General features: G+C 52.2%; 1 protein-coding gene across 1 annotated transcript; it reads left to right on the plus strand.

The window, feature by feature from the left end:
• The first annotated feature begins 13,800 nt into the window (after nt 1–13,800).
• LOC117010935 lies at nt 13,801–22,954 on the plus strand. The gene is made up of 12 exons (XM_033086056.1): nt 13,801–13,975; nt 14,548–14,775; nt 15,225–15,467; nt 16,302–16,553; nt 18,038–18,295; nt 18,840–19,130; nt 19,520–19,617; nt 19,803–19,998; nt 20,688–20,799; nt 21,179–21,225; nt 22,253–22,324; nt 22,538–22,954. The coding sequence occupies exons 2-12, from the start codon at nt 14,772–14,774 to the stop codon at nt 22,552–22,554; spliced, it is 1,590 nt and encodes a 529-aa protein (XP_032941947.1). The 5' UTR covers nt 13,801–13,975; nt 14,548–14,771; the 3' UTR covers nt 22,555–22,954.
• The last annotated feature ends 1,412 nt before the right edge of the window (nt 22,955–24,366 follow it).

Raw genomic sequence — 24,366 nt, forward strand, 5'->3', positions numbered from 1 at the left:
GGGCACTGCCTCTGTGCCAGCCCAGAGTCACAGGAGCCACTTGCCAGGTCCCTGCTCAGTGAGACCCCACCTGTGGCAGCAGGCTGGGGGTGCTGGGGCCGGGCTGACACTGGGCACAGCCTGGCTCCCCTCAGCTGCAGGAAGGACAGTGCTGCTCTTGCGGCACCATCCTGGGGCTCGGCACTGAAATTGGCTCCTGCCGTACTGACTCCCTGCCCCGGGCCCCTCGCTGGCTCCCTCTGTGCCTCAGTGCCTCCAGCTGTACGCTGCAACCCACACGGCTCCTCTGAGTGAACTTCAGTGGCAGCACTGCCCATGAGCGCCTTTCACAGCTCTCTTGGGGTGACTTCATGATGCTTGTATCCCCAGTCGTCTGTTCTGTTTGTGTTGAGTACTGACTTGTGCTGCTTTAAGACAGGTTCCAGGAGCAAAGGGGGAGAAAAGAGGTGCAGAGTTTATTACCAGAGACTGCCCTTGCTCGCCTGCATCCTTCACACAGACTGTGCTGTCTGCAGTGGACACCAGGAGAGAGCTCTCCTTTGCTTTTGGTTAGTTTCTGGCTAGCTGAGGCAAAGAAGTTCCCTGGACTGTTTTCTTTCCTTTTTCCTGGAGTTGCTCAAACCTGCTCTGGACTGAAAACCCAGAGGAGCACCGGGATCTCACACCTGTGGCTCACCAGGCCTGGCCTGGGCCGCGGCATTTCCCAGCACCAGAGGGACTGAGAACAGCCTGAGTGAGTCGGGCTGCAACCCATGGAAGGGCCTCTTCTGAATTTTGTCATCTCTTCGGAGCAGTGAGAGGTTTTACTATTCAATATTGTTCATTTTGTGCTGGGAAGTGCTTTATCTGTTAAATAATTTTTTTTCCTGCTTCTCTCTGAGGAAGGATTTCCCCACACCAATTAGAGGAAAGACTACTTAAAGCTTCTTCTGCCTCTGTTTGGAGGACAGGTGTCTGCTAAGAAAGGCAGAAGCCCTTCTTTGAAATAGAAAATGTAAACTCCCTCCCTCCAAATTATTATAATTTTGAAATTAAGGGGTAGTCAGGCAAAGATATGAGAATTAGGAATAGCAGTTCTTTTACTAGGGAAATTAAAATAGAAATAAAGTACTACAAAGAACAAACCCCAAACACTGACAAATCAGAATACACCCTGAATGGAGCTCCAGCATGTCTGGCACGGCAGCGCTCAGCGGTGGAGTCACTTCATTTAGTGCACAATAGTCCACAGTCAACTTCTATTCTCTATCAGACTTGCACATGGGCCAGATGGGGCTGTTGAAGGGTGAGTGGGTTTTGCTGACCTTGGCTCTCCAGCTCATGGATCATCTTGTGGATGTGGATCACAGCATCTCGATTTGTCTGGTGCACTGGTGAGGTGGCAATTGGCACTCGTTGCTCTTCCACCTTCAGGAGTCCCACTGCAGATGGGTTTTCTGACAGTCCAGGCAAGGTGTTCAACTGCTTAATGCCCTCTACTGCTACAGCAGCTATTCCAAAAGCCTACCTATATCTCTTTGGGTCTTTGTGTGGAGGAAGTCTATGCCTAGAATGTGTGGAGCCTCTGGGCCAGTCACAATCGGCTGTTTCTGCCACCCCTTCCCAGTCAGGCTCACCTCAGCCTCCAGCAAAGACAATTCCTGTGATCCCCCCATCACCCCAACAATGGACACAGGTTCTTCCCTCACATGTTCTGATGGTATCAGGGTACACTGTGAACCAGTATCACCTAATGCCCTGTGTTTTTGTGGCTCTGATGTGCCAGGCCATCGGATCCACACCCTCCAATAGACCCTGTTATCCCATGCCTCTCCCTGGCTAGAGGCAGGGCCCCTCTAGCACTGGTTATTATTTCCTTCCTGGGCATACATAGTAGAGGTTCCTCCAAGTGGGTCTGACAGATCATCCTCCCTTCTGTAATACCCTGCACCTTGGTCATGAGAGGTTGAGGCTACCTTCACTTTAGTAGACCTCCCTTGGTTAGTGCTTCCTTCCCTGAGTTGATACACCCATGCTGCCAGGACAGAAATGGGTTTCCCATCCCATTTTCCCATGTCCTCCCCATGGTCACGCAAAAAGAACCACAGGTCAGCTCGTGGGGTGTACCCTCTCTCCCTAGCTGGGGGGCGTTGGGCTCTGATTTTGGGGCCTGTGACTCTTACTGGTGCTGCATTGACCTTCCTCACCTCTTCCCTTATCTCCCTCATCTCCTCCTTAAACCCCTCTGTGAGTTCCTTAACCACAGCAGAGACATGAGCCTGCATTGGCCATTGATCATGCTCTCAAAATTTCTGAGCTTGTTAGCAACAGAGCCCGCTGTCTCTTGGTTGTTGTCGGCATTAATCGTTGCAATGAAGGTGGTGTATTGAGATGGCCCCAGGTTTGCCAAGTTCCACAGCACCTGCCCTGTGTACCTGACCTTGTCAGGGTCATTGTCATGCTGTCCACCCCTCCCAAAGAGTACCTCCAGTACTGCCACTTCCCTCAGCTGTTGGATCCCTTCCTCAAGGGTCTTCCAGTGCATTCTATTGTGGTGCTCCTGCATTCTCTCTCTGTGGATTAATCTCTCTCTCACAGTCATTAAAAGCTGCTCCCAGAGGGAAAGGGGGCCTGTCTCTCTTACGAATACCTGATCTACACCTGACTCCTGGGTCAAAGGTCCCAAATTCCTTGCCTCACTACCACCCAGTTGCACACCTGTACCCATAATGTCCCAGACCCGAAATAACCAAGTTTTAAAAGCCTCACAGCCCAGTCGTGCAATGTCTTTTTGTATATTACAGAGACCTTCATATGTCAAAAACTCCGTGACAATCTCAACCTCTGATTCCCCTGCTGGTTGTAAGGACCCTCCTTTATCATCCTTATTGTCTAGGTGCTTTGTTTTTGTCTTAGATTTTCTAGTTTGCACGGAGACGACTGCTGCTGGCTGTACCCCTGTCAGTACCTACCTGGACAGATGTAATGTTTGTAGGTTCCACTGCAGCATCATTGGATTCTCCCTTTTTAGGGCAGCTGGGGAAGGGCACTCCTTCAGCATCTGGCTCATCTCATGCGTCTCTTTCACTAGAACCCCCATCCACTCCGGGTGGTTCCTTTCTGAGGTGGGCTGTGGGGCAGGGTCAGGCTTTAGGGCAGCATTCCTAGTCTCTGGGGAAGGGTCAGTCTCTGTGGCAGCATCCCTATTTCCTTGGGTAGGTATCAGAGTGTTTACCCAAGCCAAGATCCCCTTATCTCTGAATGTTAAATAGAACAAGCCTATAAGTAACACCAGTATAATATCATTAGTATTTAGGGGAGATTTGAGCCCTTCAAAAACTGGTGGAGTAAACCCAAAAATCTGGTAAAGGGCTGGGAGAAAATTTCCCCTGGTGTCATCCCCTCACAGTAGGTACCATTATTAAAGTAACCCCAAAAACATACAGTAAGTGTGTGATAGCCCTGAATCCATGTACCCACCTTCCGAAGGAAGTTAAAAATCCATTAATTCCTCACCTTATTAACCCATAAACCAAACTAGGTAACAGCCACAGTAGCCTTAGTTATAGGGCCCATGTTTAGATAAGGGCCTGCAAATGGGAGAAATACAACCACAACCATATGCCACCAAACCAGGGTAAACTAGACCACATATTGCCACCTAATGAGGTTTCTGTATCAGCACACAAAAAATTAGATTACTCAAAAATTGTTATTCCTTTTATCTCTTAATGTCCTCGTGCCCCACGTTGGGTGCCAAAATCTGTCCTAGTTTGGAGGACAGGTGTCTGCTGAGAAAGGCAGAAGCCTCTCTTTGAAATGGAGAATGTAAACCCCCTCCCTCCAAATTATTATAATTTTGAAATCAAGGGGCTCTCAGGAAAAGATATGGGAATTAGGAATAGCAGTTCTTTTACTAGGAAAATGAAAATAGAAATACAGTACTACAAAGAACAAACCTCAAACACTGACAAAGTCAGAGTACAACCTGACACCCCATCAGGCAGGGTGTTGGTAGCAGTCCCATTAAATGGTGACTATAGTCCTCTTGCAGGGACAGATGGGGTTCAGTTGAAGCAGTGGTCCTGTAGAAGGTGCAGTTTACCTCCGAAGGTCCAGTGATGATGCGGAAAAGTTCAGTTTTCCTCTTGAGTCCAGTGGAAAAAAGGGCTCCTTGCTGTTCCAAAATCTCAGTTTTTATCTTGGTGGGAAAGGCTTGGCTCTTCCCCCTGGCTGGAGCATCTCCTGATAGGATGAAGTCATTTTATCAGTCACACAGAGGGACTCAATGGGCCATTAGCAGAAAATGACTCCCTGGAGGAAGGATGGGTTGTGAAAAGATAAAGAACCATGCCCCACCATGGAGATAAGGATCACTGCCCCACCTGGTCTCAACAGATGGTGATAGAATAGATACTTTTGGTCACATCCTGTATTGCAACCAAAAACTGCTTCCTAATGAGAGCCCATTCAAAGACTTTCTCCCTAAATTTGCCCTGAACCAGGACAACAGCCCAGGGCCCATTTCCCCTGGCCGGGATGCTCACGGGGCCAGTCTGGCACCAGCAGCTTCGTGTGTTCCATGCCAGGGGAAGACTGGCAAGCCAGATGCCACTCCTGGAGAGCATCATCCAGGAGAGGAGCATGTGTGGGTGCAAGCACTGACTTCCAGCTGCAGGCAGAAGGCCTTTCAGATGCTGGTTTCTTCTCTGTAGGGACCAGTGACAGGACCTGAGGGAGTGGACTGAAGTTGTGTCCAGGGAGATTTAGGCTGGATGTTAGGAAAAGGTTCTTTACTCAGAGGCTGTTTGGGCACTGGAACAGGCACACCACCAAGCCAGACAGAGCTCAAGAAGTTTGCATACTGCTCTCAGGCCCACAGTGTGACTCTTAGGGAAGTCCTGTGCATGGCAAAAATTTGGACTCGATAATCCATGTGGGCCCTTTCCAAGTCAGCTGATTCAGTGATCCTGTGATTCTCCAAGGTATGCCCCAGTGATGGCCCCTGCTTCAGTGGGGGGATGCAGACCTCTTTGCACCATGGATACAGTTTTGGGAACAGAAACCCCAAATGAAGGAAGGGCGCAGGGTGCCCCTTCATAGTGCTACTGCTATTGGACTTCAAGCACTTCTGTGACTGGTTTGCAATACCAGGCAGGGACAAGCAAAGCATCAGTGTGTGGCTTTCCACATGCACCACAAAACTGGCAGGAAGATGGGGAACTGAGCTCTGTGCGGGAAGTATGGCCAAGCATGTTCCCAGGAAAGGGCTACCTGCAGGTGACAGCCAAAACATACTCTCAAAACAGAGAGGCTCCTTCAAAGAGAAGACATCTGAATTTTTGTGATGTGGAGCAAGAGGAAGTGTAAAGATTAGAGAGCTTCCTGACAGCTGCTTGGGCCACACTTTGTCCATGGCTTTTGAGGTTTCACACCTACCTCCCAAGTACCTCCCAGGCTGTGCCCTGCTGCCATGCCAAGGTCCTGTGCACTTGCAGCCCCAGAACATTCTTCCAGGGCAAATATGTTTGAGTACAGTGAACTCTCTATGGGTGAGCTTCATATCTGAGCAAAGAAAATAAAAGGGGTTCTCAGATTCATGGAGGTGGGGACGGCTGGCCCTGCCAGCTCTGTTGCAGGAAATGGTGAAACATAGACAAGAGAGATTGATTTTCTGAGCCAAGGGGGGAATGTGGCTGGGCAGTCTCCTGCACTGTTCCTGAGTGGTAAAAGACTGCAGGAGTGACTGCCCACAGGTAGCTCCCATCTTGGTGGAAAAAGAAAAAAAAGAAGAATTTTACCATGATTTGCTCAAGGTTAGTTTTTGGGGGTGGCTGGGAGGAATACATTCAGAGAGGATCACCCTGCACTGGCCTGCTCAATGCTGCTGAATAAAGGTGTTGCAGGGTGTACAAACCAGCAGAAAGCAGAGCCTGACCCCAGGTGTGTGAACACCAGTCCCTGCTGAGGAGCACGACAGAGAAGAGCTATCACAGGAGATTGCAGCCTGGCTGTGAAGCCTCAGAGAAGACTTGAGGGCTTGTTTCTCTTAGTTGTGTGTTTCAGTTGGGATGCAGGCCAGGCACGTCCAGTGAGGTGGCTGGGGGAACACAAATTCATCAGCTCCTGCCCTGGACCTCCTCTGGTGGTTGGGTCTGCTGCTGTGGCCAGTGCCATCAGCCTCCAGCTGCACAGACAGCCTCACCAGCTGTCCCTTTCTGCCCCTGTGCTGTGCTTCCACCCCTTGGCCATTCCTGCTCCCACCAAGTTTTGACAGCACAATGTGCCTCAGCAGTTGAGCTCAAGGCCTCCAGGGCTCTTGTCCCCTCCAGCCCAAGCATCTGCTCTCATCCTAATCCTGAGCACCCAAACACTCCTGCCAAAACCTTGGCTTTCCCATCCATTGCACACCCTACCAGGTAATTAAGATCGTCTGTGCCTTTCAGAAGTCCGTTTTATCACAATCCTTTTCAAGGCAGTAACAAGGTTACTGCTTAACTTTCTGGGTAAGTATGAAAGACACATTTTCCTACTAAAGCCATGAGCCAGAATGTCTCACAAGCCCTTCTAAGATCTGTGCTGGAAGAGAAGGCAGCCCAGCTGTGCTTAATAGCTGCTCCTGACAGAAGACCTAAAAACTGTGGTTTTAGGCAAGAAATTAGAGACAACAAGATTGCAAAAGGGTCATGGAGCTGGAAGAGAAAAAAGGCACCGCTGACACTGGTGGAGTTTCCCTCTCCAATGAGGAAGCCTTTTGCACCGTATGTGATTTCTCTGTTTGCCTGTTTCCTTTCCGTGCTTGCACCACTCACAATCAGATGAGTGTGCAGTGAGGCAGCCGGCGTAGCTGAGACCTCAATCCTGCCCTGGGAACATAGGCAGACATGGCCCTGCAATGGATGGTTCTCCTGCTCCTCACGCCTCTGCTGGAAGCACAAAATCGTGGTAACACCTCTCCCAACAGTTTTGGAAAACGCCTGGGAAAAGGTAAGCAGTGCTCCCTCCTCCGCCCCCAAGAGAAGGTTTTACTGTCCTCCTTTTGCAGAGCTGCTGTGCAACTTGATGGCATGCAGAATACAGCAGCTGTATCAGAGAGGTCTGATGTTCACCCTGGGGCCCAAGTCCACCAGCTGGGTTGTGGTTAAGCAGAGTTCTGTTTGGGGATGGCGGGCAGCAAAGCTTGGGGTGCTGGGAAAGTCTCTGCAGAGCCTGTAGTGATCCTCCACGGAGCTGGAAATGCAAGGTGTCCATCTGTCCTTGCACAGTGTCAGGGTGCCCTGTCCTCACCACAGAGGAGATGGGTTCTGGTGCCCAACAAAGAGCAGGGAATTTACAGGCTCATGTGTTATCTGTCCTGCCAGGAGGCTGCACTGTCTGCGTTTTGAGCTGTGGGTCCAGGAACTGTGACCTTGCATTGTTCTGTATGTGTCTGAATTGGAGAATTTCTCTAAACTAATTTTCTTGGAACTAGGTGATAAAAATCATTAAACTAGCATCTAATCATGCCATCCTAGTCCACTGTGGTGTTGTGTCTGGGTGGATGCAGGCTAGTGAAAACAGCAGATCTAGTGGCTGTGACAGAGCTCAGGGAATGGGATCAGAAACTGTAATTGCTGATGTGAAGTGACATCAGGGGATGCACTATGTGAGAAGTGTCATGGGAGCCAGTTTCCAGGGAAAATGTTTTTGTGTGGTTGAGGAGAGTGTAGGCACAGCACACTGTCATGCCAAAACACAAGGGCTGACACTGTAACAGAGGATTTTCTCCTGCCCAAGGTGTCTTCCCATTGCCCAGACCCCTGCTGAAGCTGTTCTCCCAGGCCAGCGTGTGCAAGCATGTGCAAGTGTGTGGCTTTCCTGTTTGTTTCCAAGGTGCACACAAAGACCAGGATCTGTCTGTGTCGAGTGCAGTGGGATGCAATAGGGACCTGTAGGCCTGCAGACTCCTGTCACACTCTGCAGGTCTCAGTCACCCACCGTCCCCTGAGGAGTCTGGGGCTGCCTGTGGCAGCAATGATATTGCTGAGTTTGCACTGTGGTGCTTGTGAAAACAGGAACCAAGACAAAAACATGTGGGGGCCACCCCCAGCAGTGTGAGCAGCTCTGCCTGCATCCTCAGCGTGTGGGCTCATCCACTGAGGTCCAACCTGGTGGATCAGGGTCCTTCTCTTGCAGTGGGACAGGCCAAGGAAGATGGCCCGAGTGAGGTAGGAGGGTCTCTCCCATCTCTGCTAGGGTGGAATGGGCTGGCAGTGGCAGAGGGACAGGGTAAAGTGTTGGACAGAGAGAGGGAGCAATAGGGTGGGATTCCTGAGCATATTCCCTGGCAGATACAGGGTACAACCCGTTGTGCATAGTGCCACAGAGAACAGTGCAGGAAACAGCAGAGCCGCAGGCACAGGATGTGGCTGGCACGTGTGGTTGGCCCTGTTGTTGTGCTCACCCCGTCACGGGGACAGTGTGCACTCAGCAAGGTGCATTGTGTCATTGTCCTATTGTCATCTCACTGTCTTGCTGTGCTGCTCTCACAGGGCATTTTTCCTCCTGAAATGTCCTCCACTTACAGTCCCAGTGCAGGTAGAGAGAGGTGGAGAAGCTTCCAGGGCACATTTTATGTGCGATGAAGGGTCTGGGATCCATGCTGGCCCTGACCCCTTTTTCATCAGCCTTGCTTGACACTATGTAGTGACCTAGTGGCAGCTGACAAGAAGTTCTAGGGAGGATCACAGCTGCAATAACCAGCTGTGGGGGTGGGATGGTGGTAGCTAAAACTAAGCCATCGCCAATCTGAAAGTTTTGTGCCAGCCAAATTCCAAACAGTGCCTACACAGAGTAGATCCTGTCAGGAACAGCTCAGAGGCTCTGCAGAGGAGTGGCTGGGGCTTGGCACCCTGGGGCTGGTGAACTGGGTGCTCCACCATGCTTCCACTTCCCATCACCAGAGCACCAGATTCAGGAAACACAAATTGTGCCTCCTGTTCTCAGACACGTGTCAGATGTTCTTTAGCTTCTGATGGACCAGTACAGGTTAAAGTGTCACCATTCCTCTGCTCTTCTCACAGTGCCTTGTTCAGTGATTTGCTTTGCCACCCCCTTTCCCTGCCATGATTCCTAAGCAGAGCATCCCCACGGCTCACTATGCTCCATCACTCTTAAAGACCCCTTTAGCAGCTTTGGTTCCTAGTGAGGAGCACAGCGATGCTCAAAGACCTCTGTTTGTGCTCTCAGTGCCTTGCCATAGAACTTTCCACTGATGGAAAGAGTGAGTGCTTTTCTTAGCTTCTCTCAGCAAGCACATGGCATCAAACACAGCAAGACTGCAGTGCACTTTGCTGTCACCTCTATCAGCTGCTGAGCTGCCCTGTCAAAGGGTTTGAACTCTGCCTGCAGCTTCTTAGATTTCACCGTGTCCTTTATTCTTTGTGTGGGAGACAATATAGTGTAAGAAAGGACACCTTTTACTGTTAAGCAAAGGGCTGAACCCAGAGGCCTGACCTGAATAATCAGCATAGCTGTTCCTCCTTTCTGCTGACCCTCCCCTTCTGGCCCATGCTGGGGCTTTATTTAGCCTGCCAGGCTCACAACTCCTTGCAGCAGGGACAGTCAGTTCTGATATTTCTGAAAAAGGCTCTCTATATTCATGGGTATTAAACAATATCAGCAAGGATGGTATTCATTCCTAGCATCTACTAGAAAAAAACTGAACAGTAAATATCTGTCTTTAGGAGGCAAATAGACCAATCTTTTGTTACCACTTCTGTCTTAGGCATTCAGTATTTCCCATTTCACAGTGAACTTACAGAAGGTGCCTATTTGGTCACATTCACACCATATTTTCCTTGCTGAAACTTCACTTGACTCAGCCTCCTTCCTTTAGCTGGGGTGGAGAGCCTGTGGGCAGCTCTCTGCATGCCACTGTGCAGGGTAAAAAACAGTATCTGAGAGCTGTTCCATTACTCTCCCAGCTGCTGTTAATCCCTACAAGGCTGGAAGCTGAGTGTTTCTTTCTCCCTTCTGTCTGAGCACTCTCCTTTCTCCACCAGTGTGCCAGCCCCTCAAATACTTCCAGCTGCTTTGCACAAGTGGGGAGTTCTGTCTCTCCACTGGAGGTCCCTTGACAGCTTCCCATGGACACCTCCAAAGCACACCAAAAGCCTCCCTGGGTTAGAGCACAGGCTCCTTTGCTCCAAGGTGCCCTTTCCCCATAGCAATTATTATGGAATGATTTGGAAAGGAGTGTAAGGAGGGTGAGGACAGCGGTGACCCCCAGCCTGTGCATCTTGACTGCACCCAGCAACCATGGATTAGTTTCTCCCAATGAGCCTCAAGTGCTGATCACATGCCTGACAGGCTTGGATTTATCTGAGATGTGAGGCCGAGTTGGATTGCAACATTCAGCGACGTTCTTGAGACGGAAACAGGCACGGACTGAAAGTGTCTTCTCTTCCCCATTCTGCAGAGAGGCAGAGCTTTCTAGGCTTTACCCTCAAACAATCATCAGAAATGCCACCAGCAGTGACTCTGAGCTGTGGATGCCTGGATGCAGATGTGTCAGTGCTGGGACAGGGGGTTCAGCTCCTCTGCAGCTGCAGGAACATGGGCAGGAGGCAAGCCCTGGAGGGGCTGTGATGTTTGGGCACTGCTGGCAGTGTGCTCTGTGTGCAGGAGGTAAACAGGCTCTGGCAGTCCCTCAGGCTGCCCTGCTAGTGTACTCTGCCCCTCTGCAAGGCAAACAAGCTTTTTTTGCCATGCCCATCCCTCTGTCAGACACTGTTAACTCCTCCAGGATAATTTCCGATGCTCGTGCACTCCCCTGAAGTGGTACTCTCCAGTCACTGGATTCTTTGAGTCTGGGAATGAGATGTGGGCTCTGCCTGCTTTTTCTGATCTCTCCCACCAACCCCTGTGCTCTGTTCAGCATGGTCCATGTCCTGCTTGGATCTGGGTGCTGTATCAGCCTCTGTCTGCTCCTGAGCACAACAGAGGCACATCTGGCAGGTCAAAGGGCACAGGGGAGCCTGTGGGGAATATTAAAAGTGAGGCCAAATGATCACCTCCATTCCCAAATTTAGAGAGATACTGTAAGACCTATGTTTATGTTCTCAGTGGCTTGCAGTGCAACTCTCCAATGCAACTGGAAAAACAGTGGTTTTCCCTGTGAAACAGTGGTTACTTTTTCTTAGCTCCTCTCAGCAAGCACATGGCATCAAACACAGCTCACAGAGCTTGGGAAGGAAAGGGTGAATTGCAGAGGACAGGAACACCCCTGGTGCTTGCAAGGTACCTGTGGGCAGAGAAGAGGCAAGAAGGGAGCAAGAGGGTTTGCCTGCAGGACTGCTCTGCCGTGCAGTATTTGTGTCCAAAGGGCAGATGTGGCCACTGACACTCTGCTGCATACGTGTGGTCTTTGCAGACGCACATTTCACATGTCTACCCCTGCCTGAGGCTGTGCTGGAATGCACACTGCATTCCAGTAGCATCCTACCATTCCAGTTCAGACAGGAACACTGAGAAAATCCTGGATCAAGTCTGCACATCTGTGGAGACCCTCCCACCTGAAACAAAGACAACAGAGAAGAGGTTGATGTTCCTGCCCTGGTCTAAGGGAAATGATTCTCTCAAGTCCTGCTGAAGGTGGACAGCCTAGTCAGAAATGTGTGGTTGTTAATGCCACTGCACTACATGCAATCCTTCATACCCACTTCCAGCCCAGGAATCTTACATAGCACCTGTTTTCTTGTGCCCATAACCAAGGAAAAGTAACCTGAGTTGCAAGGGGCAAAAGCAGGGACTGGCAGAATGAAGACCATCCTGCTGCAGGAAAAGACCAGGCTTGAGACCCTCTGAGGTACATGAAGGTGCACTAATCCATGGAACCTGGTGAGATGCATGTGTGGGTCCTGAGGGTGGAAGGGTGGAGACACTGTCCATCATAGCTGAGAAGTTGCAGCAGGCAACTTCCAGGAAAGCTCCCACTGACTGAAAAGGAGAAGTGCAACCCCCTTTTTAAAAAAGGGGAAATGAAGGAGACCCAGGGAACTACAGGCCAGTCAGTGTCCTGCATGACATCCTTAACTCTAAACTGTGAAGGTGTGGATTTGATGGATGGGCCACTCAGTGGGGGAGGAGTGAGCTGGGTGCTCACACCCACAATATTGCAGTCAGTATTTTGATGACCACTGGCACAGGATGCCCAGAGAAGTTGTGGATCCCCCATCCCTGAAAGTACTCAAGGCCAGACTGTGGATGGGACAACCTGGTGTAGTGCAAGGTGTCCCTGTGCATGATAGGAGGCCTGCAGCTAAGTGATCTTCCTTGGGAACCTGCCAGCCCAAGCCATTCTACGCCTTTAGGAAAGACTGAATGAATCCTAAGTGCCTGTAAACAATAATTGACATAATGTCACATATGCCTAATTTCAGTTGTGCAGAAGCAGCACCTTTTAGGAAAAGGAAAAATTACACACTTTAAACCAAGACGAGCTCTCGTTTTTGCTACAGTAAGTCTGCATTTTATTGCACCTCTAAAGCAGCAACCAGGAGATGTGGCTTTTTCAAAGACAGAGTTACCCCCAGCCTCTGCAAGGAAGCGTGCTAAGTCTAGAGAGGTTCATTCACAGCTGTTTCAGCAGTAAGAGCTTTGCACTATGGCAAGACTCAGGGAGAGCTGGGAGCAAGGCAGAGCTCTGTTGTGCAGCTGCAAACACCCTTGCCAGCAGAACATCCATGTTTATGGAAAGGTGCTCTCCCAGATACCTCTTGAAATCTGCACCTGTGTCAGCAGAGTGACTGCAAAGGAGAATTTCTCTTTTCCTCCTGGCTTCCTGCCCATCTTTAGTGTTGCCAGTGGGTTTTGAGTGCAGTGGGAGCTCTCACAGCTACCAGGAATCGTGAAAAAGTTACAAAAGGAAAAATGGTGAGGCCTCCTTGCACTGAAGTCAAGTCAAGAGTGGAGCAATGTGGGAGAGGGCAGCCATGCCCTTGAGCACTCACAGCCCCCACAGCATTTGTATGGTAGAGGAACTCTCACAGAGAGTTGCAATTCCTATGCGAAAAGTGGGATCTGATCAAAGGGTAGAGACCCAAATTAAGGCCATGTACAGGGCCAGCAGCAGTCCTGTTTAGATTTTTACTAAAAATAGCATGAAGATTTACTTCAATCAATTGCCCAATCTACATGTTGCAAAACACAGCCAAATGTTCAGCTGGTGACATATCTATGTGCAGTCCCTGCCAAGCCCCTTCTGCCTGCTCAGATGAGGGGGTGTCACTCGTCTTGGGTGAGGATGGAGGGATGTGGGATGGGAGGTAGCTGCTTTTAGGAGCCAGCAGGTATTTTCCAAGAGGGATGGAGAAGAGGAAGTACAAAGTGTAGCATCCAGACCAAAAGTAAGGTGGTAACTTGAGTGGGATTTAGCTGCAAACAAGTGTGTGCTTGCATGTGAGCAGATCATGTCCAGCAGAATGACAGGAATGCCAATGAGTGGTGCCAGCAGAGAGTCTGGTGCACTCCCACAACCCCTGTGTTTGTGGGACAGAGCAGCATCCCCCAGGCTGCTGGATCCCTCTGGCTGGGGTGTCTGTGCAGCAGCAGGTGGGCAGGAGGGCCTGTGGATAACCCTCCTGCACTGCCCCTGAGGGTGTGAGGGGGGATAAAGCATCTGGGGGATGGGGCTCATCCTGGGAGGTGCCCTCTCTGCCACCCCTCTGAAGAGAGAGGGACTGGCACCCCTCTGGATGGAACACCCTCACCCCTGAAGGTGCTGCTGGAGCCCAGTGACCCTCATGCTCTGCCTCCTGGCCTTTGCACACAGGAAAATGTAATGTTCCCCCTAAATGGGACACCAGACTGCAGTGGATTCCGAACAAGAGAAGTTATGACTTGTACGAAGTGGTGCAGCTCAACTGTACTGGAGAGTTGTTGCCGTCTGTACCACAGATTCAGTGCATTTCCAGAGGGGGACGGACCCAGTGGAATGACACTGCCACCTGCAAAGGTAAGCACAGCCCTGCACCACCCTGACCCAGGGTCCTGGTGACAGATCCTCTGTGAGCTGGTCATGCACATGGCAGTGCAGGAATGGGAGACCTGGATGCCTTGGCTTTCCCCCGTGTCCTGGCAGTGACAATGCTCTTTTTGTCTCATCTCCTTGCTGTAGGCACCTGCTGGGGTCTGTGCTCCTGGGAGGGGTTCAAGGCAGGAACAAGGGTCCCTGCACTGGGGGCTACTGGAAGCCTCCTGCCTTCAAACAATGACTGGGCCTAAGGCTGAGGTGGTGGGAGGGGATGGAGCTCTGTGTGAAGACTGGAGAGGAATTCAGACCCTGCCCAGACTTATCCAAATGGAGCATGAGTCGGGAAGCCTGCAAGACTGTTGTAGGTGTGGATGGAACTGCTCCTGGGGAGGTCTGCTGCCACCAGTAACTCTGTTCTTGGCTGCAAGAGAGGGATCAGGAGTTGAATGTGGTAACCAAAGGAGATGGGTCCTGTCAAAATCAAAGCAAGAGATATCCCAGCAGACCTCTTCCCATCCTGCTAACATGTGCTCCTTCTCTTCTCCTCTGTGCAGAGAGATGCCAGCAGCCCCAGTGGGACTCACAGCTCCAGTTTAGCCCAAACCAGAATTTTTACAGGGTCGGTGAGGAGGTGACACTGAGCTGCTTTCTCAACGACACTCCTCCCCTTGCTGTGATCAGATGTGCAGACAGGACTTCTCCAAACTGGAACAATGCTTGGGAGGTGTTGGAAATTGGGAGACCATGGCGCAAGTTGCCACAGAACCTGACCTGCACCATGGGTAAGTTGGGAACCAGTAGGTCCCCCCTGCTACATGCACTTCTCACTGTGGAGGGGACCTGGACATGCTGCCATATCTGTGAGACACCTTGGGCACAGCTCAGGGTCAGGTCCCAGCTGGGAGCACTCTCCAAGATGCAGAGGGTTAGAAGCCTTCAGTGTGGGACAGGTTTTCTCTGTCCCTGCATCTCCTCCCAGTCTATTCCTGAGTTGTACGTCACTGGGAAGTTGGATGGGGACAGATGCTGCCCCTCAGTTCACCTCTCTCCCAGGGTCCTGTATCACCTCCTTGCCCAGGCACATGCTCTTTTCCTGCTCTTGGGGGCCCTTGGGTTTCCTGGCAGTGTTGAATGCTGACATTAACCACTGTTCATAATGGGAAAGCCTTGGTCCCTCTCATGCCTGAGCATTCCCTCACTGAGAAGAACTCTCACACTTTCTCCCTGACAGCAAAATGCCTAAAACCTCAATGGGATGTAGAACTTCAGTTTTCAGAGAGAAAAACTGAATACCCACAGAATACAGAACTGACACTGATGTGTGCTAATGGTCTGGAGCCCTCCTTCCCCGAGGTCAAATGTACAAAAGAATTTCAGAGAGTGAGCTCTGGAAAACCAGTCTATGTGGATGCCTGGTGGGGCAGGAAGAGCAGCGGTGCCTGGACACGCATTGATGGGGATGTCCTGTGTGTGGGTAAGCGAGGCTGCAGCAGCTCTCCTGTGTCTCGCCTCTGCCTTCACCCTCCTTGGGGCTGTGCTGCCTGTGCAAACTGATAAAGAGGACAACCCAGCCAGCAGCCCAGGTAGAACCAGCTGGGCAAGCTGAAATCTCCTGCAGGGGTTCCTGAGCAGGCCAAGTGTGGGGTTCCCAGCCCAGGCCAGGGACAGAACCCGAGGCTGACACCCAGGTGCCCATGGAGGTTCCATTATCTTTGCTGTGCCTCCAGGTGCCAGCCTGGAGTGCACAGCTCTTGTTCCCCTGCTGGCCCATGGATAAGGGACCTGGGGGACACCTCCTGCACTGTCAGGAGCTGGAGCAGAGGGGAATGAAGGGAGCTCTGATGGTGCAGGGCTGCCTCAGCCCTTGGCACTGGCGCAGGAGGCTGTAAGATAAGGACCTGGGGGAAGAGCAGTGCTGTTATCAGAGGATGGGGATGCAGAGACAGAGCTGTGCTCACTGGGGTTATGGCAGCACATGGCAGTCTCAGGAGAGATGGGCAGGGAGAGATAAGATGGTAACTTCCCTGCTTTGGGCTGTGGGAGGTGGATAGGAGTGTCCACAGACAGAAGTGGGAGGACATGGAAGGTTCATGGATGAGTGATCCTCCCCATTTTCCAAGCACAAGTAAAGCCGTCTCCAAACAAGACTTGTCCTCAGGTCACATCCCAGCAGATGGATGTGTCACCTTCCCTCTCCCTTCATCGGCTGGAGGGGATGCTGGGCCTTTCTCTCTGAACACTCACCCAAACACACTTCATCATCTCATTACCTCCTAGATCTGCTAACCTCCTCTTTCACCTCTCACAGAAGTGTGTCAAAGACCCCCATGGGACTCCAGATTCCGACTGGAACCAGACCAGGAGAACTATGAGAAGAATGAGAACGTGAAGTTGAGCTGCCCTGAAGGTTTCCAGCCAACCTACACTGAAATCAGATGTCAGAGTGGACTCCAGCGCTATGATGATGATGTGACACCATATTCTGTGTACCAACCATTTTGGCATGGAAGAGACTCCAGAGGTTCCTGGGTCCCCATTCAGTCCAGTGTGGAGTGCATTGGTAAGGGAGGGATCAGGAGAAGGATAATCCCTTGCAGGGGGTGAATCCTGAGAACATCTCTGAGGTGGGACAGCATGGGAAGGTCAGGGTATTTCCTTGGGCAGAGTGCTGTGAGTGTGGTGGCTGTGGGAGCAGCTCCTGGCCAGGCCAGGATGGAATGTGTCCTGTTGTGCTCTCCCAGGGCACCAAAGGATGACTGCAGGCACACAGCTCAGAGGGTTTGAGGGAGGCAGGATCCCTTTGCTGCTCCCTGTGAGCTGTGATGCAGCCCAGCTGGGTACACACTCTCCTGGCTTCCCTCTGTTCTCCCCCAAATCTCCTGATCCATGACTGAACAGGAGTAGTTGTGTCTCTGGGGAAATTCACCCAATGATTCACATTCAGTTTCCTCATCCACCAACATCCCAAACTCCTGCTGCTCCCCTTTGAGAGATCTACAGTGACCACCTTCAGTCCCTCACTTTCCCTCCCAGCAGGCTGGGGAGCCAGAGGGACAAAGCTGCTGGTTGTGGTGCTCAGCTGGGTGTCCCTGGTCCTGTGCCAGCAGGGCTATTTGAGAGCAAAGCCTGAGCACACTTCCTTGCCACCAGCATTTCCCTTTGTGGCAAAGGTGGTCTGCACCTTGGGAGATTGCGTGTGTGCCATTTTGGAAGAAAGATGATTGCAATTTAAACCCCTTCAGGCCTCACAGAACTTCTTGCAGAGGCTTGAATAAGCAAGGGCTCCTTCCAGAAGCCAGAATCCTTCTCTCTAGGAATCACTGCCACAAAGCCTCCTCCTGTAGCTTTGGACAACCAGCTGAGACCAGCTACTCAGTCACTGCCTCCTGAGCCTGGAGGATGGTGAATTTGGTGAGGAGGTGATGAGAAGAAGGAAGAGTTGTGTCAGGAAAAAGGGGCAGGGGCCCTGGCAAAGCAGGAGATGTGAGTGGAGGAGGCACTGCTCACCCCTGTCCTGCTGCCCAGCAGTGTGGGGCAGGAGCAGAGCAGCCAAGGCACTGAGTGAGTGACAAGAGGGAGCCCAGAGGTGGCACAGGGCCGTGGCTGATGCCTGTGGGAGGGATGAGCCATGGCTGCAGGGATATGCATGCCAGCAGGAGTGGTGGTGCCATGGCCCAGCAATGTCACCTGAGCTGGGTGACAGGCCTGAATGAGAGGTGGGAGGGCATCACCTGCTTTAGGGGTGATTGTCCTGGGAACATCCCTGCTGTGTGCTTTGGAGAAGGGAATATGGTGTCCCTGGTCCCAAGTGTGAATGGTGCAGGCTCATGGAGGAATGATTCTTCACGATTTCCATGCAGAAGGAAAGACCCCTCCCAACAAGCCTTGTCCTCAGGTCACATCCCAGCAGATGGATGTGTCACCTTCCCTCTCCCTTCATTGGCTGGTGGCATTCTGGGCATTTCTCTCCCACCACTCACCCAAACACACTTCATCATCTCATCACCTCCCAGCCCAGCTAACACCCTCTTTCACTTCTCACAGAAGGGTGTCAAAGGCCCCCATGGGACTCCAGATTCCGACTGGAACCAGACCAGGAGAACTATGAGAAGAATGAGAAAGTGAAGCTGAGCTGCCCTGAAGGTTTCCAGCCAACCTACACTGAAATCAAATGTCAGAGTGGACTCCAGCGCTATGATGATGATGATGATGTTACACCATATTCTGTGTACCAACCATTTTGGCATGGAAGAGACTCCAGAGGTTCCTGGGTCCCCATTCAGTCCAGTGTGGAGTGCATTGGTAAGGGAGGGATCAGGAGCAGGATAATCCCTTGCAGGGGGGGATCCTGAGAACATCCTTGAGGGGGGAAAGCGTGGGAAGGTCAGGGTATTTCCTTGGGCAGAGTGCTGTGAGTGTGGTGGCCAGGATGGAATGTGTCCTCCTGTGCTCTCCCATGGCACCAAAGGATGATTTCAGATACAGAGCTCAGAGGGTTTGAGGGAGACAGGATCCCTTTGCTGCTCCCTGTGAGCTGTGATGCAGCCCAGCTGGGGACACACTCTCCTGGCTTCCCTCTCTTCTCCCCCAAATCTCCTGATGTTTGACTGAACAGGAGTGCTTGTGTCTCTGGGGAAATTCACCCAATGGTTCACATTCGGATTCCTCAAGCACCATCATCCCAAACTACTCCTGCTCGCCTTTAAGAGAGCTGCAGTGACCACCTTCAGTCCCTCACTTTCCCACCCACAGGCTGGGGATGAGCAAACTTGTCTGCCTGCAGCATCCTTGCATGGCTGGGGTGGGCAGGTATTAAAGTGACCTTCTGGCAATCTTTCTTTCACAGAAGTCCTCCAGGTTGACCCTCAGAGCTTTGAGATTTCCAGCACCAGCATCAAACTGAAGTGGACCTGCGGGTTCCCTGATGCCTGCCAGGGCATGAGGGCCATGTGCCGGCTGGCAGCGCCTTCCTCCCCTCCCTGTCAGGCTGAGGAGGTGAAAGGAGAGCAGATGTTACACGGCCAGGAGGGAACAGTCACCTGCTCCCCTTTGCAGCCCTTCACTGAGTACAGTGTCACCATCGACTTGCCCCCCAACACAACCCTTTTCTCATGGTTGTTCATGACGGAGCAAACAGGTAGGTGAACAGAAATGTCAGAGACAAGGAACAGTCCAGAGCTGTGTCACAGTTGTGTCACAGCTGGTGAATAAATGCTCCCCTCACCTGTCAGCCCAGCCTGATCATTTGCTCCCTGCAGTGATGTGCCTGGGATCAGAGCTGCTTGGGCCCTGTGGAGCTCTGGGGAAGGGGCTGGGAGAGCCCTGAGCAGGGCTCGCCCTGTTCCCATTGTCCCACTCCAGAGCACACTGTTGTGCTTCCCACTGCTGCAGCACATGCAGCCTTTGCGGGAGTCAAAGCCTTCGTAGGGAGTCCCTCTGCAGCCTGTGCCATGGCCAGGAGCTGCCTGCACCCTTCTCTGGCCTCAGGCCCTGCTCACGTGTGTGACCCATTGTCTGTGCTTCCAGTGCCAGACAGACCGGAGAAGCTGTGGCTGGATCCCGACAGGGGCTCTCTCAGGTGGAACTCGCTGCCTTCCTGCAAGGGGGAGATCATCGGATACCAGGTACCAAGGGAGCAGGGCAGACCCTCAGCCCCCGGCCCGAGGCCTGTGCCTGTTCCTGTGCGGAGCCTTCCCCAGCCGGGGCAGGCACAGGGAAGGGCAGGCGGGCAGGGACGCTGCCAGCTGCGGGCACCTTCCCAGCGGGCAGCTGGCAGCTGCTGCATTCCAGCTGTGTCTCCTGTCCCCAGCTGAACATCACGGCCAGGAATGCAGGGGACAGCAGCGTGCTGGAGACGGAGCGGCTGCGGCTCAATGGCTCCGTCACTGAGCTGCGGCTGCCGGAGCACAGCCCTGGCAGCAGCTACACCGTGACCATCCAGGGACTGACGGCTGCTGGAGCCGGGGCTGCCTTGCTGAAGGAGTTCCACAACAGCAGCAGCTCCGGTGAGCTTTGCTGTGGCTGTCCCAGGAGCCTGGGCACACACGAGCCCTGCTCGGCAGCCTGCCTTGCCCCAGGCTGCCCCTGCTCCTCGGCCAGCCCTGCCCAGGCTCATCGGCCGGGTGTTCCCCTGCAGACACCCCGCGGCCCCGGGACATCAGCTGCCTCAGCTCCTGCTTCCAGGCCAGGATGAAATGTGTCCTCCTGTGCTCTCCCATGGCATCAAAGGATGACTGCAGGCACACAGCTCAGAGGGTTTGAGGGAGACAGGATCCCTTTGCTGCTCCCTGTGAGCTGTGATGCAGCCCAGCTGGGGACACACTCTCCTGGCTTCCCTCTCTTCTCCCCCAAATTTCCTGACATTTGACTGAACAGGAGTGGTTGTGTCTCTGGGGAAATTCCCCTAATTATTCACATTCAGATTCCATTATCCCAAACTCCTGCTGCTCCCCTTTGAGGGTGCTGCAGTGACCACCTTCAGTCCCTCACTTTCTCTCTCACCAGAGTGGGATGCCAGAGGGACAAAGTTGCTTGCTGGTTGCGGTGCTCAGCTGGGTGTCACTGGTCCTGTGCCAGCAGGGCTGTTTGAGAGCAAAGTCTGGGTTCAAGTGGCTTGTCAGCATCATGCACCCTTTCACATACCCTGTGCCCGCAGGAGCCCAGGCTGTGACACCTACTCTTCTCCATGTACTAGTTTCAGGGCAGCCTCTGGGCCCTTGGCCTGAGTCAGCTGTCATTGTGGTGGTGGTGCTGCTGCTGCTTTTGATCCTCTTGTCTGCTGGGATCCTCTGGTTCGTGTTCTGCAGGTGAGTGCCACGAGATTTGGAGTCTTGTCTCTGTCTCAGGCCGTGCTGTGCTGTGGGGTGGGTGGGGATGGAGAGGGTTCCCCAGCTGCTCCCACCCTTCTCTGAGTGCAAAGGATGCAGCTGGCTGCTCCTAACACAAATTGGCTCTGGGGCTCCTGCCTGGGGCTCTAAGTGTCTTCCCCGGGGGCAGGGCCATGTGTGCTGAGAGACCCTCGCCCCGTGTTGCTGTTACTGCCACCACTGCTGTCCCTGGGGTGGGCAATGCCTGCCAGGGCAGAGGGAGGGTGTGCAGAACCCTCCAAGCCATCGCTGCTGGGTTCAGCAGGGTCTGGCCCAGGTCAGCCTCTCTCTGACTCAGAACTGCTCTTTGCCTTCCCAGGAAAAAGAAGACCTTGCCCAGCAAAGCTGAGGAGGATCACTACACAGGTAGTATCCCCCCACAGGTGGGATGTGGGAATCCAGGACATTTACCTGGCTTCCCTGGAACCTGGGCAGGTGGCTCAGATGCCTTGGCACAGTGCCCAAGACCCCTGTGGGCGTGATTTAAGTCCCTGGGAAAAAATTACCATCCTTATATGAAGAATTACAAGTCACAAAAAATAAGTAGAGAATAAGTTAGATTGGTAGAAGGTAGAAAAGTCAGTTTTAAAAATTGTTTATATTAAGGGTCTAAACACAAGCTGGAGGAATTAGGGCGTGATTTGTCTTTCTTTCTCCTTCTTCATGGCATCCATCTTTTGGGTTAGCATGGCACTTCTGGATTGGTTTGAGAGAAAGCCGGGCAGTGCAATGTACGTGTCATATATTGGAAAGTAATTGTAAACAGCATGTATGTAATTTATAGTATAAAAGGTAACTCCTGCCCCGAGGGCGGGCAGCGTGCCTCCAACTGACCTGCAAGACAGACCTCTGCAAGTCAGGGAAAAATTCCTTAATAAGAAAGAATAAACAACCTTGGAAACCTCAGAAAATGGCTTCTGACTCTTCCTTCAGTCTTGAGCTGGAAAAAACAGACTCTGAAACCACCAAGTACTGTGCAGTGAGTGATCTCTGACTCAGAGACACTGCCATTCACAGTGGGACTGTAGGGCTGGAGCTGTGAGGACAGCAGATTTCAGGAGGGCCTGGTGGCGTTCTGAGGCAGCTCCAGGCAGCCCAGCTGGCTTTGACTGACCTGTCGGACCATTGTGTCCCACATGTATTCCCTGCTCTGTAACCTCTCCCAGCAGCTCCTGGCTGGGGTCTCCCTGTGGTGCCAGTGGGGGTTGGGAACTGCTGCTCCTTCTCACTCTCTCTGGGGTGGGCAGCAGCTCTTCCCAGCCCTGCTGTCCTGATGGTGTGCACCCCAGGATGATCTGCAGCCCCTGGTGATGCTGCCTGCCTGAGCATCCCCTGCTCCTTCTCCCACAGCCCCCGGGTCTCTCAGGCTCTTTCTGTCCTCTTGCTCCCCCAGAGCTCCAGCCTTATGAGAATGTACCTGGGGATAATTACTGCGTGATCAAGACTTTTCTTGAGAAAGATGCAGGTAGGAAAAGGGTTGTCCTGCCTGTGAACCCCACATGGCACAGAGAGAGCGGGGACTGCCAGCTCTGATGGTGTGTCTGAGCTCCTCACACTGCTGAGGGCATGCAGCAGCCTCTGCCCTGGCTTCTCTTGTTCTCTCTAAATGAGAAGAGGAGGTAAATGTGGCCAGGCTGGAGAGCCATTTCCCAAGCCCCTGCCTGTTCTGGAATTCTAGGAGAACCAAAGCAGTGAGGAAGAAGAGCAGCTGGAGTGGACATCTGAGGCACAATGGTGATGGCACTTCTTGAGGCTTGGTCCTCCACCACCAGAAGCAGTGAATCATCTCATGAGTTATTGTTTCCCCCCAGATTTTCTTCTTCATCAAACTCCAGAATCCTCTGTCACAGCACAGGAGCAGCTCAAGAACAGAATGACCTGCTTGTGCCAGCAAGGATATGTCCTGGTAGTTCTCCAGTGCTCTGGCATAGCCATCTCACCAGCATCTTGATGCCTGCAAATGTCCTCTGAGGATGGAGCTCACACTCCTCTTTTCACCCTGTGTCCTTGTATCCATCTAGACTTTGTCTTCTGCTTGAGTTTGGCCTAGCTGTGCTGCACTGGCCACTGAGCTGCTGTGTCTGAGACAACCAATAAAAACCCAACAAAATCTCCCACCTTGTTTGGTGTGTGAAAGCCTTGACTCCATGAATCTTCATGGAGGAGCTTGGAGTAGGTTTTCCAGCCCCTGGCAGCTCCAAGGAAGCACACCCAAGGTGTTGCACGCTCCCAGTGCAAGGCTTTGGTAGCTGCTTTCCCTCCTCCCCATCCTATAGGTGACACCATCTCCACTATGCTTAGCTGGACCTCTGTGTTGGCCTGTGTCTTCCTCTGTGGGTGCTGGTGCTCACCTCCCATTTTGGGAGGTGCAGTTGGCCCCCTTGGGGACATCTGTGTCCTGCAGCCTTTGGGATCTGCTGGCTCTTGGCTGCTGCTGCTGTCCCATCACCTCCAACTCAGAGGGCCTCATATGTCGACCAGACCCATCCCACAGGGAGGTCTGCCTCTCTGGGGCCGAGGTAAGGGACATCACTGAGAGATTCCCTGGGCTGATACAGCCCTTTGATTATTACCCACTGCTTATACTCCAGTGATGAGATTGAAAGGAGAACCCATATTGTTAACAAGTGGCTCAAAGTTTGGTGTCATCGGCAAAATTTTGGATTTTTTGATCTTGGGGCAACTGTCATGGCACCTGCTCTGCTGGAACCAGATGGGATCCATCTCTCAGTTAAGGGCAAAAGATTTTTAGCTCATGAACTGGCAGTCCTTGTTGAGAGGGCTTTAAACTAGGTTTGAAGTGGGGAGGGGATGCAGCTGGGCTCTCTGGTAGCAGGCCCAAGAGTGGTTAGCCTGAGGGGTGAAATCAGTAGCCCAGCTGAGGTGCATGTACACCAATGCACACATGGGTAATAAACAAGAAGAGCTGGAGGCCATGGTGCAACAGCAGAGCTCTGATGTAGTGGCCATCGCAGAAACGTGGTGGGAGAACTGACACAGCTGGAGCACTGCATGGGATGGCTACAAGCTCTTCAGAAGAGACAGGGAGGCTTTTGAAGCCATGGACATTGAAACTAGTGATGATGAAGTTGAATGCCTGTGGGTAAGAATTAAGGGCAAGGCTAACAAGGCTGACATCCTACTGGGAGTCTGTTATCATCCACTCAACCAGGAAGAAGAGGTGGACAACTTCTTTAAGCAGCTAGAGAATGTTCCAGAATCATCAGCCCTTGTTCTTGTAGGAGACTTCAACTTGCCAGACATCTGCTGGTAGCTTAATACAGCCGAAACACAAAAAAAAGCGCTCCAGGAAGTTTTTAGAGTGCATGGAGGACAACTTTTTGACGCAGTTGGTGGGTGAGCCCACCAGGGGAATGGCTATGTTAGATCTGCTGTTTGCAAATAGAGGTGGGAGATGTGGTGGTTGGAGGTCACTTGGGGTATAGTGATCATGAAATTAATAACGTTCTCAATATTTGGTGAAATCAGGAGGAATATCAATAAGAC

Source organism: Catharus ustulatus, chromosome Z, assembly GCF_009819885.2.
Source record: "Catharus ustulatus isolate bCatUst1 chromosome Z, bCatUst1.pri.v2, whole genome shotgun sequence".
Classification (NCBI taxonomy): Eukaryota; Metazoa; Chordata; class Aves; order Passeriformes; family Turdidae; genus Catharus; species Catharus ustulatus.

Coding starts and splice junctions, on each gene's coding strand:
- LOC117010935 (XM_033086056.1), top strand. Junction 20,800..21,178: donor CTCTGGTTCGTGTTCTGCAG/GTGAGTGCCACG, acceptor TTGCCTTCCCAG/GAAAAAGAAGACCTTGCCCA. Junction 21,226..22,252: donor TGAGGAGGATCACTACACAG/GTAGTATCCCCC, acceptor TTGCTCCCCCAG/AGCTCCAGCCTTATGAGAAT.